The 20,414-nt window shown below is 36.0% G+C and overlaps 1 protein-coding gene across 1 annotated transcript in view; it reads right to left on the bottom strand.

The window, feature by feature from the left end:
* The window catches only part of SPOCK3 (SPARC (osteonectin), cwcv and kazal like domains proteoglycan 3), a 129,915-nt gene that overhangs the window by 33,166 nt on the left and 76,335 nt on the right, over positions 1-20,414 (bottom strand). The window contains exons 5-6 of the mRNA XM_068137125.1: positions 16,184-16,310; positions 2,357-2,471 (exon numbers count right to left, since the gene is read on the bottom strand). Coding sequence (XP_067993226.1) covers positions 2,357-2,471; positions 16,184-16,310 — 242 coding nt within the window. The remainder of the gene's footprint in view (positions 1-2,356; positions 2,472-16,183; positions 16,311-20,414) is intronic.

Genomic DNA, 20,414 nt, shown 5'->3' with positions numbered 1-20,414 from the left:
TGATACACACAGAACTGAACAGAATCCACAGTGTCCTACTGTTATTTATCCTCGTCTCTCCATAGCAATTAATAATTTGGCAGTATTCAGTATAAAATAGGATGCAACTGAAAGAGCAGCTATGTTCTATGATTGAAGTCTTTCATATGCTAACTGAAAATACTTTCAGTATGCAATGTTGCCTTTTCACTTCCTTCTGGCAAAAGCTTAGACTCAAAGAGTATGCCATTTATAGCAGTTTCCTATGGTATCTATATACAGTTATCCTCAGTTGATCAGATAAAGAGAAGCCTTTGCTATTTTAATGAATATAAGTCCACCTCTGTTATTTCAGTGAAACTATCAAGTGAGCTCTCTCCACACAGTTTATTAGAAATTAACAAAAAAAATGAAGAGCAACTTCTCTTTCAGTACCTATCATAAATAAGTATTCAATGTTTTACCCACACTGTAACAGCTTTTTCTATATAATCTACAGGACATTCAACCAATTCTGAGCGATCTGGTATAACTGCATTTTCCAGCTGCATCTGACCTGGCGTCAGGGCAGAATCTCAACCTTGCTTCCATGAAGAGGATCTCTAAAGACATAATCCTGGAGGGTGCTGCAGCACATACCAGCCAAATCTTTGCCAGAGATTGCTTAGGAGACCAAGATCCTGAGCATATCATAGTACACATTTATCACAGTGTTAGCATAGCTTCACAGGGACATAAAACATAGGCACTCAGTCAAGCTTTACGAATTTAAGGATAATTAAACTTTCCCAGTGCAGGTACTCTAGAGTAGAGCAAATTTAAGCCACATCGCAATCCATGCTTTACTAGAGATACCTTTGGGGGGTCTTTAACCACAGAGTTGTCAGCTATATGCTCATACGCTGCCTTGGCAATCAAAACCTACAGAAAGGCCATTATGTCTTTATTGAGACTAGTCCTTTAGACTGACATACTTAGTGGGATTTTGTCACCTCCAGTGATGAATGTCTCATATTAGGGAGATGTTTCAATGAAGAGAGACATGCCCAAGGTATTTGGTTCAGGAAAGACAAAACTTCAAACAAAACAGTCCAATAATACCACCTTGTTTCTTGAACAAAAACCTCAAGGCTGTAGCATTTTGGCAGTGGGATTATAGCACAGTGAATATTTCATTACACACATTCAGAGAGTATTTAATTACACAATATTGCTGAGGACCAGGAAATTGACCCAAAGCAGTTTAGAGCAGTTTTCTAATTGACTTGTATGCCTGTACACAACTTAGTGTTTGCAGTAGCCATCTCTGTTCATTGTTAAAAAAACATTCACTCATTTTTTGAACTAGGAAAAAAACAAACAAACCAGTTTTGGCAGTGGCAATAGCTACAATTTATCATGGAAACACTAAGATTTCTTGCACAATAAATTTGTAACAGTACATCAAACCAGAACAAGATTCCGCCATTAACATACTGCATACTTTTATCTTTATAAAGTTGCTATAGCAAAAACCAAAACCCCCCTTTAAAATCTAATTTTAGTGTACTTCCAATGTAGATATAGGATATTTCTACATAAAGATTTTAGCTTACTCATCAGAACTGTGACTATACGGAAAGAAGAAAGAAATACATCTAACAGAACAGTTTAAAGAAATACAAAAAATGGAGACCTCCAGGCACCCTTGGCAACTTCAGGTCCACTGAGGCCTAAAACCTCATGCTATGAAGGCTCTCTTCTCAGGAATACCAAAGACTGTATTATGTTTCATTTAAGAACAACCTTCCAAAGTCACCTGGGAGTCACTGAAATACAAATATGCTTACCTACATTTTTTTTTTTTCCGCCCATTGCACAAATGGCTAAGAAGCAATGCAAATAAACTGCATTTTCCAGCAGCCTAACCGTATGACTGGTCCAAAGGGAAGCTGATTTATTCCTATCAAATGGTTTTCAAAAAGAGAACACACGTTTATATGACAGCCTTTACCAGTAGCTGCACAGTTTAAATGCCAGCTGCTTACTCCTATACACAGTAACATGGATTTTTTAAGTGTTGGGTTCTTATATCACACTTCTTTTGAATATTTAATTGGAAACACTGAGGAACAAGGAATGAAATAAAGCTGTAAACATCTTGAGGAGTGCTAAAGAGTACAAAATTGAGTAACAATAACTCATACTACTATTTAAAAGCTACAGCAGTATTCTACTGTAGGCACAATTGCAAAACTCACATCAAAGAAAACAACTTTGAATACAATATACCTATTTTAATTCTAGAATAATCAGTATTTGTTATAACTGTACTCTTCTGTGAGCAAAATCTTTTCTTTCTAGAAAAAACCTGTTTATAATAGAAATTACCACTCACCTCTCCTATCATTTCTGCCTACATTTGTGGATTTGTCAGAAGGGCAAGGGCAACGTCCTTCGCATTTCACCGAGATGTGTTTTCCTGAGACACAGGCTTGATAGTCTAATTTGCACTGTAAAGAGAGAGAATGACTATCATTAATATAAACATATTTTTTAATAAAAATTATAGCTCTTTAAATATTTTGAAGTAATCTTTCATGAAGTGCTGAAGTCTTTGCAGACATAAAAAGCAGGAAAAATTTTCTGCAGTACATGCTACCTTTGTACTAAGAATTAGATTCGAAAAAGGTACATGCAGAGTGTTTTGTTCCCTAACCTGGCTCCAGTTTCAGACTTAATTCAAGCACGATTGCACTTGAACTGGTAGATTAATTTGAATGTGCATATTAAATGGGAGTAGTCTGCATTGGTTTAATTTATGTTATCTGAGTAAATACACAAGGCAACAATATCAACTATTTATAGGAAGCAAACAACAGTAACTGTTATGGAATTTATCATTTAATTACTACCTTTAAGATGACAGTATCTTAGTAAAGAGTAATAACAAATGAAATGAAAAGCTGTGCCTAATGCAGTTCTGAAGTGACACTCTTTTACAATACAGATAATGGTTAATACGTGTGGTTATGATCTGTACACTTACAGCTCCAATTCAGAAACCATAAAAATTAAGTAAATCTAACCAGAAAATTGAATTGTTGTTTCAAGTATACAAAAATAACATAGCTGAAGGCCACATACATAGAAAAAAAATTATTATAAACATTCTTATTGATACTGAAAAGCTGAACTTTTATTCCAAAAGAAAAATTCTTGATACGGACCTTTCTGGATGTTTTGACAATGTAGTATCAGAAAAATATCCCCAAACCAAAAAGAGGGAAAAACAAGAATCTACAAAGTGGTTTTATACATAAGGAAAGGAGAAGGATGGTTATGGAGAACACTTCATCCTTGAACAAAGTATACAAGAGGTATCCTTAGTCAGGGAAGAGTACAGGTAAGAGTACAGTTGAGATTTTCACTAGTACGCACACAGCACTGTGAATTTACACAACTTTATCAACCTTTTACAGTTTTCTACCTAACACAAGCTGAACCGCACCACTGTCATGAAATACCTTTTTTCACCACAGTCAAGACTAAAAAGAAGACGTATTACAAGAGGAGGGAATATATCAAATTTAGTATATTTACATAAAATTGTCATTATAGTTCTGTTCTGAATATGCTACCTTTTGCCACGGCATGGTTAATAAAGAACCAACCAACTTCTAACAAAAAGGAAAATCTGGTCCATTTGATCGTTACACAAATAGCACTAATGCCTCACAAAGGACCAGAAAAACTGAAGCAAACACCTCTGCCTGTGCTCACTATGAAACAACTGAATACCTTTTGTATCCCTGCATAATTACCCTGGCTATGCAGGACAGTGCTTGTGTTAGTCATAATGTCCACCAGACCTCCTTCCAGACAGCACATGATCTAATTCATACTTTAATACTTGAAAGAATCTTCAGAGTTAGTAGAATAGATAACAGCACAAATTTAATGTGTTCTTACTGAAAGGGTGTATTTTTTTTTTTTTTTAAGATTTGAAACTTTTTACTATTCAATCTCAGTAGCTTAATAACTGTTCTTTATAGGCTTTGACTATTCCTTTTGGTGACTGAAATTAATGAGACTGCCATTTAAAACTGGACACAGTAACCCATTTCAGGTTCATTTTACTGAGAAACAGAATATGAAGAGTACAAAACAAAGAAGTAGTGTTGTTTTTTTGTTTCTTAAGGTTTGTTTAATCTTTTCCTCAAAAGACTGGGGTTTTTTTTACACACTGCACAGCTTCTATTCTGTTACACTAAAATGTTGGAAAATAAATAAATAAATCAGTAAATCCTTCAAAGCTGCTCCAGCTAACATGAGCTGTGAATCTAGTCTTTTTGATTTATTTTCTTTCAAAGCTGTTTACTCAGTCCTATTTGCAAATAATATTGCCCTTTCAAACACTACAAAAACATTAATGCCTGCTACCCACACTGCTACGTGAGTGAGTGCAAGGCCACAACATAACACTTCCAAATTACCCTCATTCACACTTATGCTAGAATTTTACACTCACTAAACTCATTTTATGGATGTGCAGATCAGCAGTTAATGACAGCAGGAGTATGACTGGTTCAAAACTCTTGTCCTTGTTCCCAAAGCAAACAATGCACTGGAATACTGCAAAGGCAGCTCAGCTAAATAAAGGTGAGTCAGACTTCACTCAGTTACTCTCAAACTGGTAGAAAGCAAGTAACACACTTGAGATGCTCCACAGGAGAAAAAAACAAAAGCAAACCACACTTGTGGTATACAAAATACGAGGACACTACTGAGAACTAGTGGTACAAAGGAAAAGTAGTATTTGGAATAGCAAATTTTCTGTTTTATTGAGAAAATATCTGAACAGTTTTAATAGCGTAAAATACCTGAATTAGTATGCTATACACAGCAATAAAATAATTCCAACTTATTTAGCTCTTTTGGTGGACTTTCTATACAGGGAAAACATGTTATGACAATTTCAAGACACTCATCTTTTGGATTTCATAACACTCCTTATTTATATTGGTTTTATAAACAGTTAACTGCTTGTGCTGCTTTCATCACAACCTCTTTTATCCATGAAAAAAAACAGTTTTATTTCTGATTATAGAGAATCATTTCCGTTCAAAGAGTCCAGTTGTTAACCCAGCACTACCTGGTCATAAACCACAGCACTCAGCACCATATCTAAATATGTTTTAAATACCTCCAGGGATAGTGGCTCAACCACTTCCCTGGGCAGCCCACTACAGTGCCTCAGAACCCGTTCAGTGATTCTTTTTTCCCTAATACAGTCTAAACCTCCCCCAGTGCAATACAAGGATGTTTCTTCTTGTCCTATCACCTCTTACTTGGGAGAAGAGACCGAAACCCACTTCACCACAACCTCCTTTTGTGTAGTTCTAAAGAGCGAGAATGTCTCCCCATCAGCCTCCTTTTCTCCAAGCTAAACAACCTCAGGTCCCTCAGCTGCTCCTCATAAGACCTGTGCACTAGACCCTTCATCAGCTTCACTGCCCTTCATTTGACACGCTCCAGCACCTCGGTGTCTTTCATGTAATAAGGGACCTGAAACTGAACATGATATTCATCAGTGCTGAGTACAGGGGCATGATCACTTCCCTGGTCCTGATGGCCACATAATTCCTGATACAAGCCAGGAGGCTGTTGGCCTTTTTGGTCACCTGGGCACACTGCTGGCTCATGTTCAGCTGGATATCGGCCAGCACCCCCAGGTACATCTCTGCTGAGCAACCTTATAGTCACTTTCTCCATGAACGGGTTTGTTGTGACCCAAGTGCAGGTCCCAGTACCAGACCTTGCTGAAGTGTCAAAAGATTTACTAAGGTCTAGGTAGACAAAATCCACAGCTTCTCCTTCATTCACTGAGCAGTTCACCCTGTCAGTGTATGCTACTTTGATATACTTGAGCTCTTCTCTTAGAATAGAGATGGAAAAATGAAATGTAAGCAATATATTTCATTAAGCTCTACCACCTTCCATTCCAAAATAACTACCTGCCAAAGGCTGCCAAGTGGACTTCTGTATATAGTATACATCTGTTCTGTCCCAGAGTAGAAAACACCACCTACTTCTTTATGGAAAAATAATGAAAATATAAGGACGAAACGACCTTCTGCATTTGCATGAATAAAAGGCCAGGATATATTAATTTCCAAACAACCCCAACTTCCCTTGTATTTGTAAACCAAGATTCAGGTAAATATGATACATTTGTATATATGCATTTACCTTCATAAAACATTCAGATTGTCCTCCAGAGACCAAATGACCTAATTCTTCAACTGTGAATGACAGTAATGACATTAATATATGGGAGAGGACATGGATAAAACATCTGACTTGGGAAAGATTTTTGATGATGTCAAATTCAAGAGAAACCTCTACAAACAGGAGTAATGTCACACGTATAGTGGTAAAATCTCAATGCTGAGCAAAAAAGAATGTTCACAGTATTTATACAATCTAAAAGTTTTCATGTTAGTTGAATTAGGTATTTACACATCCTTGAACACTTACAGTAGCCTGAGCCACTGACAAATTGTGAAGGACAGAAAATGTACTACTATAATGGAAATTATCACTAAGAAAAAAAGTAATAAAGAAAAATATTAATTCAGTAATTACAGAAATAGTAGCTTATACATTTGATTTCTGGGCACTTAGAAGAAATGAGAGGGACCACGCTATAGATTTTTATCAGGAAATCATAATAGATTCTATAGAAGAACTTCTAGAAAACAGATATATTAGAGTGTAAGTACCTTGATTTTATCAGGGCTTGCCACACACTTTTGCATTGTAAGCTGGTAAGCTATATTGGGAATTACATTATTTATGTGCTCATATGGTAAGACAAATACAAAACTAATTGAAAGTGATCCTCACACAGCAGCAATCAGTACTAAAGCTTGCTGTTAAAATGGAAGACTGTACTGAGTGGACTTTCGTAAGCATAAGTCACAATCCTGGAACTATTATTTTCATTAATGGCTTAGAAAATGAATTAAAAGATATCCATGTAAGATGTTGTAATAACTTTAGATATTACAAATACAGTCGTATTATTGAATTAATCCAAAAATATAATGTAATTTAATATATTAGGACAGCTGTTTTACTCTTACGTAGGCATTAGAATCATGTTTAAAACACAAGCTATAGAAAAACTGGCTAGTCATTCCAAAGGAAAAATAAAGTCATCATTATGAATAATTGAATGGTGTTTAAAAATGTTATTATATCAGGATATATAAACAGGACTGTAAACTACAAAACATGTTAAATAATTGCACATAGCTATGGCAGTCCTCAAAATAGAGAGCTCTGTCCAGGTTTGTCACGTTTCAAACAAAACATCAATTAACTGGAAAAAGTCTTAAAAAATAAGAGTAACAGGAATGATCAGAGACCTAGAAAATGGAGCCAAGAGAGTCAAGGACTGGGAATGTTCAGTCTTGAGAAACTAGGATTTACGTAATAGCTACCATACAGATAAAAGGCATGTGAAGGATACCTGAAAAGAATACAGTGATGAATGTTACAAGAAATAACTGGCTAAAATTGTCAGATTAGACACTAGGAACACTTCTTAATAATAAGGGTAATGATGTATTAAAATAAAATTGTTGAAGAAATGTTTCTGCATCTTAATCATTGTCTTTGCAATCAGGATTAGGTAAAACTGTCAGGAATGACACTCTGTAGCTTATCTTGCTTTGACAAAATGGGTAAACCAGATGATACCAAGGTAATTCAGTGCAGAAGTACAGGAGCAACGTGCTCTGGTGGAAGGTGTCCCTGACTGTGGCGGGAACTAGGTGATTTTTAGGGTCCCTTTCAACTCAAACCATTCTGTAATTCTCTGATTTGGTTGGGAGCAGTGCAAGACAGAGTTAACACCCTGGTCTCTACCTGCTTTTGTTGATCTGAATGCCACATAGTGGGACATTGCTGTCCTGGGGGTACCATATGCAGCTTCAAAAGCATCTGTTCTGTTGTGCTGAAAACAAGCTGTTCCAGCCTCTACTGAAGGCAGAAGAATTATGTTTGTACTTATAAATTTGCCTTTTATCTTCCAAATTTATCTTCACAATCCTGTCCTTCTGTCACCTTCTCAAGCCTTCAGTTGCAGACTGGCATCGGGGAGCTTAGTCCCAAGTTGCTGGATCTCCCAGCCCCTGGTCTGCAGGCTTTTGGAGGTGGAAACTGCCTTTTTTTACCTGTTACAAGGGAAATGTCAATTAATTTAATTCTTAGGTTGAAAGTTGGACTTTATGATCTTAAAGGTCTATTCCAACCAAAACAATTCTACGGTTTCTATGGTTTTTATGACAGACCTGCTCTGGGAACGAACCAATGTCAAGAGACTAGTTATTGCATAAATCTTGTTCATTTGCTGGAGAGATTGAAAGATGTGTAATAAATGAACTAGGGAGACTGCATGGAAGAAAATGAAAACAATGCTTATGTTGGTCCATGGGTCTTACATGACTTAGTTCAATGAAATTCTTTTTGGTACTGAGTGTATTTGCACTCTCCTGAGCTCTTGAAAACATGAGATCTGATTTGGGAACGTGCTAAATATTTTTAGGTAAATTAAAACCAAAATTAATTGAAAGCATAAATGCTTTGCAATATGAAACATGAAAAAAAAATCCTTTAATTTGATATCCAAATTGGATAACTTTTTTTGCTCTCATCTATCTGCATAATCATCTTCTATCTGCAAAGCAACACCCACATATCACAGAGAGTGACTGCGTGAGACAGTGTAAATTAGTTACTATTTGAGGACTTCTCAAAACTTACAAAGACATGTTAAAAGCAGATGAGGAATTTAGTTTTGGCTACTGCATAATAAAAAGCACAGGTTGTACTAAATAGTGTAAAGAAAATTAATTACTGATTAGATATAAGAGAGGTGTCTATTGTGTGTATTGAGTGAAGACCACTGTGGAAGAAGTGGTACCACAGGGGCAGAGTGGGAAGACTTGAGTGTTGATCGGGCTATGTTCCACGCCTGGCTCAACACAGAGCATTACTCACAGGGCACTGGTTTCAGGCAATGGGTGTTACAACAGAGGTGAAAATATGTGTGGAGTTAGTGATGTTAATGCAGTAAATCTAATTTGGAAATTATTATGCCATTTTGTATTTCTTTACAGATACCAGCCAAGAAGATACAAGCAGTTGCAATAAAGAATTTAAAAATAAAACCAAGATAATGCCAAGATAGCACATTTCCAACTAATTCAAGCTTTACAAATTAAAAAATCAGTATGTAAATGTATGAAATATCATCCAGATCTACAAATGTTTTTTTGTCCTGCTGGTAACCTGTTTATTATATGTATTATTTACCTGAACAATAGGTCTTTGGGTAAAAAACTTTTCAGAAAACAAGTACTACTATACAAAATGTAAATAATATGTAAAAAATATTATTCATAAAGAACATAACTAGTATTTTTACAAGAGAACAAAAGGAAATGAACCTATTGAACCAAGTCTCTGAGTTAAGAAAATATCAGTTCTCTTTCAGCCACAAAATGAGACATAGTTTATGAAGCTATGAACTAGATAAAGTAATTTACATGACAAAAATGGAAGTCTGTCTGCAGCTTTCTTCCTGTTCACCATTACAGCTCTTGCCTGGTTTTTTTACAGCACTCTGAAGTGCAAAGGCATAAAAAGTCTGAAATCAGGTCAGCTAGCTTATTCAATCCTTTTTGGACACCCTAGGAAACATATTAAGTCCCAGAAACATGCAGATAGATGCCTACTGGGATTATTTAAATCAAGCATCTACCTGTTTGCTTTCATATTTAGAGGCTTGCAGAGGCATACGATGCTTTGAGCTTCTGAAAATCTGTCTGAAGACCTATCTGCTTTTTAAATTAGCCATTTGAAATTTCAGGAAGCTATGCAGTTTACTAAGTATATTCCTCACCATTTTATTTATACATTTTGCAAATAGACAAACTAACATTTTATATCAGTACATGTGAATAGTAAGTGTAATTAATGCTGAAGAATGAAATCTTATGATATTCCTAAATGAAACATACCATTTTTGGTGAATTAAGAAGTATTAATAACTTTTGTAGCTTTTTTTTTTTTAAGCAATATATTACCTTCTATTTCCTTCACTGATGACAACAAATGATGCAAACCCCCAGATATTTCCAACAAAAACATACTTTAAAAACACTTCACGGGTGTTTTAAAAAACCTGATTAACAAAAGCAGTAAGAACATACCATATACTCCTACCCATATTTTCCTTCTGATCTTGGCTTATTCCAAAATTTTATACACTGGTGCAGTTTGAAAATAAACTGTTTCTTGTCAGCATGCATAATATGTAAAAAGAAAATATCCTTCTGACATGTACATGCCTATACTTCAGTCTAAAAACTCTCATTCTTTTTCAGAGCTCTTGTTCAGAGAGTCCGAATTTCTGCACTTCATCAGGCTCCTTGTTTCAGACTCCTTCATTTTTAGCTCATCTAACTTTGAGATGCACAGAATGTCACTCAGTGGCATTGGTGCAACTTTTGCTGGCTGTCCTTCATAGTTTTGCATTTCAAGAAAATTTACTGAGTGATAGGAAAAGGAATAACATTTGTGAAAAACATCTTTCAATTTCCCAGTTCAAATTTGAAAATACACAAAGAAAAAGAAATAGATCTAAAACATGAGCAAAAGCTTGTGATTCTCCTAAACCATTATCTTAAAAACTGCTGGCAATTTTGGGTCACAATCAGCGAAGAAAGATCTTCATTGATTTTCAGGTAACACACAAATTTCTGAGCAATGGTAAAATGAAAGAAACGGTAAGGCTTATAAAGCCTCATTATAGACACAAATGGCTTGTAAAAGCACAGAAATTTTTTTTAGAAGAATCTGCTTATTGCCTTTTAATATGCCTTATTTCTGTATTTTTAATGTGATATGGATTCCTTAGCCATGCTGGCTGATTGCATTACTAATTACACAAGTTCAATTTATCTAATTATACCTAAACTCAAATATTTATAGAGTTATGTATGACTTAAAATAGCATCTTAAAAGTGTGCTCATTAGTCTTCAATTACAGGGAAAATAATGGCAGTAATAAAAGCAATGTGCATGGACCTAGTTAGCCCTTGCTGCATTATCCTGTCCAAGTTTCCAAGCTGTTTAAACTATATTATGTCAATCTGGAAAAAAAAATAAAGGCAAAAAAAGATTTAGGCATAGTTGCTTCCATTAGGTGAAACCTTCATCAGTGTACTACAGAAGCATTACTGGGATCAGAATTCAGATGTACCCTAGGCATTCTCTTTTCTTACCCTTACATTGGCTCTGCGAAAAACGTATCCTAAAATTGATTTAAGCTGAAAATACTAGACTTATTAAATAGTCCAAACCACAAGGCTGCATGTGCTATCTGTGAAGAATTGAAGACAATGTTTCTGAAATTCCATGTTCATTACATTTTTCACCCTCTGAAGGAAGAAATGAGTAGTTGTGCAAGTGGGAATGAATATTCCAAAGTATGGTTATTTTTCCCTAGATTACATATATATTTTCTTGAACACATATCTTGTGCAAAGAGACATGTAAGTACTTCTACTTTTTGCTGTTAGCATTTGATTTCTAAAATATACAAAATATTTCCCTGTTCATTGTCAAAAAATATGGATTAAAAACAGAACACCACAAAGAGAAGTCTTCATATGTCATGTTCAATTTAAAGGTTTCACGTAAAATTTCAGGAATTACTGACAAAAGCCACTGATGACAGAAGCTGGAAAACCAGACACTTTTAACTACCCAATTTCTTCTTTTAGCTTTTAAAAAGGCAATTAAACAATGAGCTGCCAGTATTTCTGTAGAGATTAGTTTAGCATGATAAAGTATACTGCATGGATCTAATACGCAAGACATTTTATCTCACTGACCACAAGTAAGTCTCATTCAAGAATGGTTTGCTACAGCTCTGAGGGATTTTTTGATGGAGTGTGGGGAAAGTAGGGTGGAAGGAGTGTTAGTCATGGTTTGTTGGTAGTTCTTTTTATTTTTTATTTGCCAACTCAGACACAGTCCTTTCATTTTAACAGTCCAAAGTAGATGTGGTCTGTAGAAGTCTTTAAGGATATCCACTTGAAAAGGGTGATTTTGGCTGGGTCTTGCTTGAAAACTGGATAAAGACACGAAGCTCGAGAGGCCCCTTTGGACAAAATCTGCTGTTATTAACCAAACAAACTGATGCTAGCAGAGCCCCCTGGAAGATACTGCTTCTTCCAGCTGGAAAAATATGGAGCAGCATGCTGTCAAATAATGTATTTCTAATGAGAAAGGAATAATAATTTCCAAGGCTGAATAAGTACTTCAATATTAAAAAAATCTTTACATTCACATACCCAGTTATCTATAAAGTGTATCGAGAATTCATACCCTCTTTTCTAACTCTTTGCTTTTCTATATTTTGGCTATCTTAGCCTGAGAAGCTACTTTAGACCCATTAATATTGCAAAATATGATTTTTATTGCTATTTATACCTATAGGGAAGTTATAGATCTCATGAAGTTTTCATAGCTAGGAGAATAAAATATTTCATAAAAAAATTCACCCTGTCATCCCCATGTTACAACACTACTCAAGAATTGCTAGAGTTAAAATGAATAATGCACTTTCAAGTACCAAAGTTTAGAGAAACGCAGAACTGAAACCTAGACTAATTAAGTGGAAACAACATGAAGTATTATTTAAAGGCTATTAACTTGAAAATTATCACCCTGGTGGTGAAATAGCAGGATCTCCTTCTACTGTATTTCTTCTCACATAATAACGTTAACTTTGATTATGCAACATTTCAGCATGTAATACTTTTAGCTCCCAAACAGAGAGGGACCTGGGGGTGCTGATCGACAGCCACCTGAATATGAGCCAGCAGTGTGCCCAGGGGCATTAGGAATAGTGTGGCCAGCAGGAGCAGGGAAGTCATTGTGCCCCTGTACTCTGCATTGGTTAGGCCGCACCTTGAGTACTGTGTCCAGTTCTGGGCCCCTCAGTTTAAGAAGGACATTGAAACACTTGAACGTGTCCAGAGAAGGGCAACAAGGCTGGGGAGAGGCCTTGAGCACAAGCCCTATGAGGAGAGGCTGAGGGAGCTGGGATTGTTTAGCCTGGAGAAGAGGAGGCTCAGGGGTGACCTCATTGCCCTCTACAACTACCTGAAAGGTGGTTGTAGCTGGGAAGGGGTTGGTCTCTTCTCCCAGGCAACCAGCACCAGAACAAGGGGACACAGTCTCAAGCTGCACCAGGGGAGGTTTAGACTCGAGGTGAGGAGGAAGTTCTTCACCGAGCGAGTCGTTCGTCATTGGAATGGGCTGCCCAGGGAGGTGGTTGAGTCACCATCCCTGGAGGCATTCAAGAGGAGATTGGATGTGGCACTTGGTGCCATGGTCTAGTCATGGTGTCTGTGTTGATAGGTTGGACTCGATGATCCTCGAGGTCCTTTCCAACCTAAGTTATACTGTGATACTGTAATGCTAATAATGAAAACTATACACCATCTTCAACACCAACTGCATGTGATTAATTGTAAGCGGAGAACACAGTAAACCTTGGCCTGAAAAGGACAGCATACACCCAATGCAGTGTCCATCCAGTAACTGCCACTGCCTGGCTGTATTCTGCAGTACTATTTAGTGACTTATTTATTCTATAATTTGCCCCAGTCATGGAGAAAAACATTCTAAATAAAAAGAAAATTGCTAGATAAACTCATACTGGAGCTTGATGACGCTGAAATGAAACTTTGCCTGGAGTAAACCAACAGAAATACTTGGTTTTATGTCAATTTTTAAAACCATTGTTCCTGAAATAATATTTAAAGGACTTCTATTTTGATGGAAATATAACATAAAATATGAAACCACATCTTCATTGAAAAGAAATAAATATATTTATAGACAAAACCAAGTCTTCTGTGGTCATTAAGATTCTTTTATTAGCATTTTGCTGCCATAAATGTAGTACCATTATGAAGTAGTGGAAGACAAAAGGAAAACCCTAGTCTTTGATGATATATTACTTCTACATAATATGAATGTAAGGGACAGAGGTATACACTGTTGCAATGACTGCAGTTCTGAAAATGCATTAAGTGGAAGCAGAATGTACTTATTTCATCCATTCATTTCTCATAGCTTCATCTTTAATAAATAATCTGATGTAAAAATACCTGCATTTCATTAATGTCTATAAACCTCTGTATATTCATTTCAGATCAGACCCTGACAGGCTATAAGAGTCCCTTCTTCCTGTAGGACAATTTAGAATACAGCATTCCTTTATGATAAAATAGGAAATAAACTATGAGGTTAAAACTGTGGTGTTTGCATTACATTAAGAAGGACAGAGACATTGTAATGGATAAAGTATACAGTATTCACAAAAAAAAAAAAAGTAGTTGCTTATTCAGTATTATCTACACACAGCATTATCTACCTTGTCTATTTAAATTGCAAAATCACAGAGACTACTGACAGTTTTTTTCTATGTGAGGCTAAGTTTGGGACTTAAAGACTAACTGAACTTTCACATGACACACGAAAGAAATGCTAAATGCCAGTATCAGTTATAACTAAGTCTAGTAAGATGCAAGCACATTCTGAGCTCCTGACAAAACCAAGATAGGGAAGTACCGTGTAGGAAAGTAAGAGTAATTTCAAAATATTTTCCTAAAGTAAAACTTTAAATCATATCATCACTGAAAAATAATTACTTTTTGCTAAGTCTGAGTCCAAAATTCATGTGAAGGGCCTAAGATATCCTAAGATAAAAGCTGGATTTTTTTTTTTTTCTTTTTTTTTAAAAAGGCAATTTAAGATTTGTGCCCAGTTCCCTAGAACTAAGTATTTCTTTCATAAGAAAAATGTTTTCTAATGTAAGATTTTGGATACAAGTGTAAGAATTGTGAAGGTTGAGGAAATACATGGTACATTCTGGTATTTTCATTATATCATGAAAACACCTTTGGAGACGATACTTAGCATTCAGTCCAATAGCCTGGAAACTCAGATCTGTTTTCGTACAACTCGGATGTAGTTGTGATTGCAGTTACAAAAACCAAAACCAACCAACAAACAACAACCACCATGAAAAATTCAATATAGCAAAGACTAACTCTGACATCTTTAATACTGGGAAATATCTTAAAACATTTTGCTTAAAACACTACATAGAATTTTTTCTTCACGAGTAATGAACACTGAGCTTCTCCATCTCCATAAATCTAACCTAGAAAAATCAGCATTATTACTACATTTCTCTTGAAGCACTGGATATGATCTACGATTAGAAGCATTTTGTTAGTGGAAGAACATGGTGTCAGCTGTGCAAGTCCTCTTGAACTACTCTCATGCCATCGCTGACAAAAATGGGTTCGAAAGAACACGTATTTCTCTTACAGAGGATTCAACTGTTAATACTGGCTGAACATTCTTCTACTGAAAATTTTAAGAGAGGATTTTAAACAAATTGTTTGCTTTCAGCACTATGAAGTCCCCCCATCTCACAGATTTCACCTCAACACTGTACTAATGTGTTTCCACAATTTCTGGATTTCAGCACAACCAGCACAAAAATCTTTTGTCCATAAAAGACTGAGTAAACTGACACTGACATTTTAAAATTACTTTTCTGCCCCTACGTAAGTATGGCAGAAATGATGGGAAGGTTCAGGAATACAAAAGGAAAATATGTTTATCATTTTAAAACACATAAAATGCTGTTGCAAGGAAGAAAGATATGCAACAACTATTTATTCTATTACACATTCTATCTGGGTATGTTACAGAAGTGCCAGGAATGTGAAGCACCCCTCAATGGCCAAACGGAAAATCTGACTTACTGCATTTATCATGCCCTAAACTGAGGAAATGTAACACTTTTTCCAATACCCTTCCATGGTGTCTGTTGCAGGTAGACTTAACCCAGATCTCTGGTAGACTGTGGGGCATGCTGTGTTCCTTTGGGTACTAATGACTCACACTGCTTGGGATTTGCAACCATTTGGGGTTTTCAGAATATACTGGCATCGCAATCAGAACAAATAAACGTGGATTTGTGCTATAATGCAGTATTTTCCAAGAGCTGGAACTGTCTGGAACAATAAAAGAGTAATTTAGTTCTTTATTTAATTCTTACCTGAGAAGAATATGTGTGACCATCTGATCCACACACGGGATTGGTATAAACTACTGGACACTGCTTGCAGTTTGATGAAATGGGACCACCCCTCCACTGTTTATGGCCTAAACCAGCCTCTTTCATACTGTAAGTAAACAAAAAGTATGTAATTCTGATAAGCAGTAGTAAAAATAGAATATATTCAGGGTATTTTAATGCACCTTTACAAACAGTAAGCCATACATAATTCAAGTTATAAAGTTTTCTTCTAAGTAAAGAGTTGCCACAGTCCTTGGTATACACTTGCTCACCTTTGTACATTACTCACTGTAGTAATATACTGACACCTGTGTATTATTTAACTTTCTAAGACACTTTATTAGAAAAAGATTATGCTTTGATGATTTATTTAAATTTTGATGACTTTCACACTTATTGATCAATGAAAGCTGACTTGTAGAGTATTCACTTTTTAAATTGTTATTAAATAGTATGAATGGAGCTGTTGTATTAGTACTGGTATTTAAGGAGGTAACATTTAAGTTATCAGAAAATTGTATCATAAATACTTCTACAGAAACAGGTAGGTGGTCTTTGGGAGTGTTGTTTGCCACACTTGGACCACTGCCTTTCACAGCTTGCATTTTGAAAAATTCAGACTCCAGTGCTCTATATAAAATTCAAATAAAATAATAAAAAAAGACAAATCCACTGGAGCGCAGAACTGACCTGCAAAAGCTATGTGTGTGCTAATACAAACATATAATCATGTAAGTTATAAAAGTTTACCCTTAGGTTATGTTGTGTGGTGAAATTTTGAGTTACAGAGCTTTTTACATTTTAAACAGGAACATGAAACATTGTACACAGAAATTACTAAGTACTGCTGAAAAAGCTGGCAAAAGCTTCAGTTACATGTAGCATAATGAGGGGTAAGATATGCATATAGGACGTCTTTATGTTCATCAGGAAGTATAAAAAAGGAAATGAATCAGGCATACCACTCTAATATTAAATAGAAATATTTTCTGCTGAGTTGCACCATTTGAAGACTAAATACAAATTATTCCATTTCTATTATAGAAAAAAAAAAAAAAAAGCAAATTTGAAACGTATCTTTGCTGACTATTGCTGCTTCTCTCACTTGACTTAGAGTTTTCCAATCGTTCTCCAGTGTAATTAAACTATTTAGCTGGCTGTATCTTTCTCTTCTTGTTATTTTTATAGCTCAGAATTTTCCAGAAGTGTCCCAGTTGCCTGAGGTTCCCCACAGGACCAGAATCCCAACTATTAACCTAATGCAATTGCTGTTTATCTGAGATACAGTAACTTTAAAATGCTGCATAAATCAATTGTAAAAGTTCCACACATCAACAGCAAGAACCTCATTGCTAACAGCAAAACCCAGAAACCGGAAGCAGCATCTGTGAGACACACAGGGGCTGTCAGGTGCAGATGCTCAAAACATAACAAAGAAAAGAGTAGGGGTGATTATAGGGTTTTAGCATATCTGCACCCTTGTGCATGCCCTGTATGAAGTTTAAACAGAAGACAGAGGAAGAAATGGAAGAAAATGGGTAATTAAATCCCCTAAAGGAAGGAAAAGTGAACAACATGTCTGAGGAAGGAGCACAAGAGGGGTGGACACCAGAACAAACTCAGGACATGAAAAGCACATGCATGTCACAGCTAGTGGAGAGGTATGAAGAAATATTTTATGTAGTCAGATATATTACCTTCTCCCAAATAAGCTCTGCTTCATTATGCTGTCCCAGGGTACTCATTTAAGGTGAAGATAACTCATCTGACACCTTAAGCAGATTAGTTTTCTTAAAATCTTTGTTTCTATATAACTAGACAAAAATATCTGCATTTTTCCAAACTTGCGAAGGAAGGTATCATAATAATGATATGGAAGGTATAATAATAAATTATAAATAATGATGCTTCAAAGGTTTCCAGAGTCATGTAAATGCTGTGGATGGACATGTGTACAGAAGCTTTAATACAATAATGCAGAAATTACATTCTCTATTATGAGAGCTGTTAAAGAGCTATTTTTTGATTGTCAGTCATTGAGACCACATGCAAGTTAATTAAAAGCATTTTTCAAATATTAGTTATACTGGTAGGTATATGGATTTCATTTCCTTTTGCCCTTATTTGATTGCATTAATTTGTTCCTTCATCTCTTATGTCCTCCTCCTATGTTCCTCCTTTGTCTCCTATGACTACGACTTTGTCCCTTTTTTGACTGTTTTCTTGTTACCAGGTGGTGTCTTTATGTTTATTTTTTTGCAGCTAGGCAGTGAGTGTACATACAAACTATCGACATAGAAATAACCAAAAACTAATGTGACGATATAAACCATCCTGAATTGAGATCATTGGTGTATATGTACAATACCATAAGATACAGAAAAAAAGACTTCACCACAATACAAGTAATTTGTAATCATTCACTTAAGACACACAGATAAAGCAACATATTTTTACATTTTAAAGAATTTGACAGGAAAACAAATAGTAAACAAAGAGATCAGTTACTTCTGTATAAGAAATTACTTTTCTTTTTCTCTTACTTGTATTTACTAATTTTGTTTAATATGCAAGAAGAAAATCCAGATCGCCACAAGTTGCAGTTACTACAGTTCGGCCATTTAATTTTGTGATTCTACTGCAATAGCTATAAACATTATTCCATTTGTTACCATTTTGCCACAATACATATAGGATGCCACACAGAAGTCAACCTCTTCCACTTTATACAGTTTTCTACTTCTAAATTTCCTCAGAAGAGCTATAGGATCTGTACAGCAACAAAATGGCTATTTCTGAATACACAAGCTCCACTTTATTTGACATTGTTGATACCTAAAGGGTAAAATTAAATATCTGGGCTTAATTTATCAGCAACACTTATGATTGCATTGATTTGCTTATACCAAGTTTCGCATATGTTTTTAGACTGCATATGCAACTGCATGTCAGGAACATAATTAGCCAATTGGCCCAATTACTCTAGCCTATGTACCTGTTTGCACACAGAAACTTACCTTCCCATGTACACAGTGATCGTGCCTGCAAATACTTTCTGAGAATGCTTAATGTAACCCATTGTAAATTTAGCTACAAGAAACTCTTTGGCAATGGGACTTAATTGTAACTTATAAAGTGTGTTAAGTGCCCAATTCACTTGAAAAATAACATTTTTATAGCTTGATTAGAGAATCTTCAAACACGAACCAATAGAAAAAATACAACCTACTAAAACCTTAATCTTTCAAAGAATTTGTACAACTATCTGAACACTCTATTTGCACTTTTAAGAGATTTTAGAATTACTCAATTTTATTTAACATGGCCTTTGGGGGATGCAACCAGGATGCATCAGATGGACATAATCAAGAAAAACTACTTGTATTGCTAAATCAAATTTTATTTTCATTAGAGTTGACCGCATTTCCTTCAATTACCTTTTAATGTGGAAGCATTATGGAAGAAAACTGTGACTGCAGGTATATTATTGAACTGTTTTTTTCAAATGACAAACGAAACCAAAACATTATTAGCATTCTCTGTGTATTACATAGTCACACAATGGCTGGGGTTGGAAGGGACCTCTGGAGATCATCTAGTCCAATCTCCCTGTTAAAATTGGTTCACATTGAGCAGGTTGCACAGGAACATGACCAGGTTAGTTTTGAGTATGTCCAGGAGACTCCACAATCCCTCTGGGCAGGCTGTTCCAATGCACTAATGTCCTGAAGGGTCAAACCCCCAAATATGCCCTAGCCCAGACAATGGACTAAGCACCTGCAAATGTGCTAACCTGGACAGTTCCTGGGGTCCAGATGGCCAACGCAAACATATAGTACATGTGACTAACACTGATAGCACCTGTGAGTGTGCAAACCTGGACACTTCCTGGGGTCCAGATGAACATATACCATGTGTAATTCACATTGTAACACAGCTGTGAATTGTGTGTGCCCCTGGCTGTGTTTGGATATGCCCCATCCGACAAGTCCAGTTATCAGGGTTCTGTGTTACCAAAGGGCATTAATTGTCTTGGGACAGTATTTAAACCAGCCAAGAAGGCAGGCAGCTTGCCTTGTCCTCACCCAGACAGCAACAAGAGCCAAATGCTGCCCGAGTAGCAGCTGAGGGCCTGCTTACCACAAAAAGCCAAATGATGCCCAAGTGGCAGCTGAAAAACCTGCTCTAGCAGACCAACAACTTCATCCAG

This window comes from Melanerpes formicivorus, unplaced genomic scaffold, assembly GCF_026170545.1.
Source record: "Melanerpes formicivorus ecotype bairdi unplaced genomic scaffold, bMelFor1.0.p_v2 SCAF_4, whole genome shotgun sequence".
NCBI lineage: Eukaryota > Metazoa > Chordata > Aves > Piciformes > Picidae > Melanerpes > Melanerpes formicivorus.
This window is presented reverse-complemented; position numbering and strand designations above follow the sequence as displayed.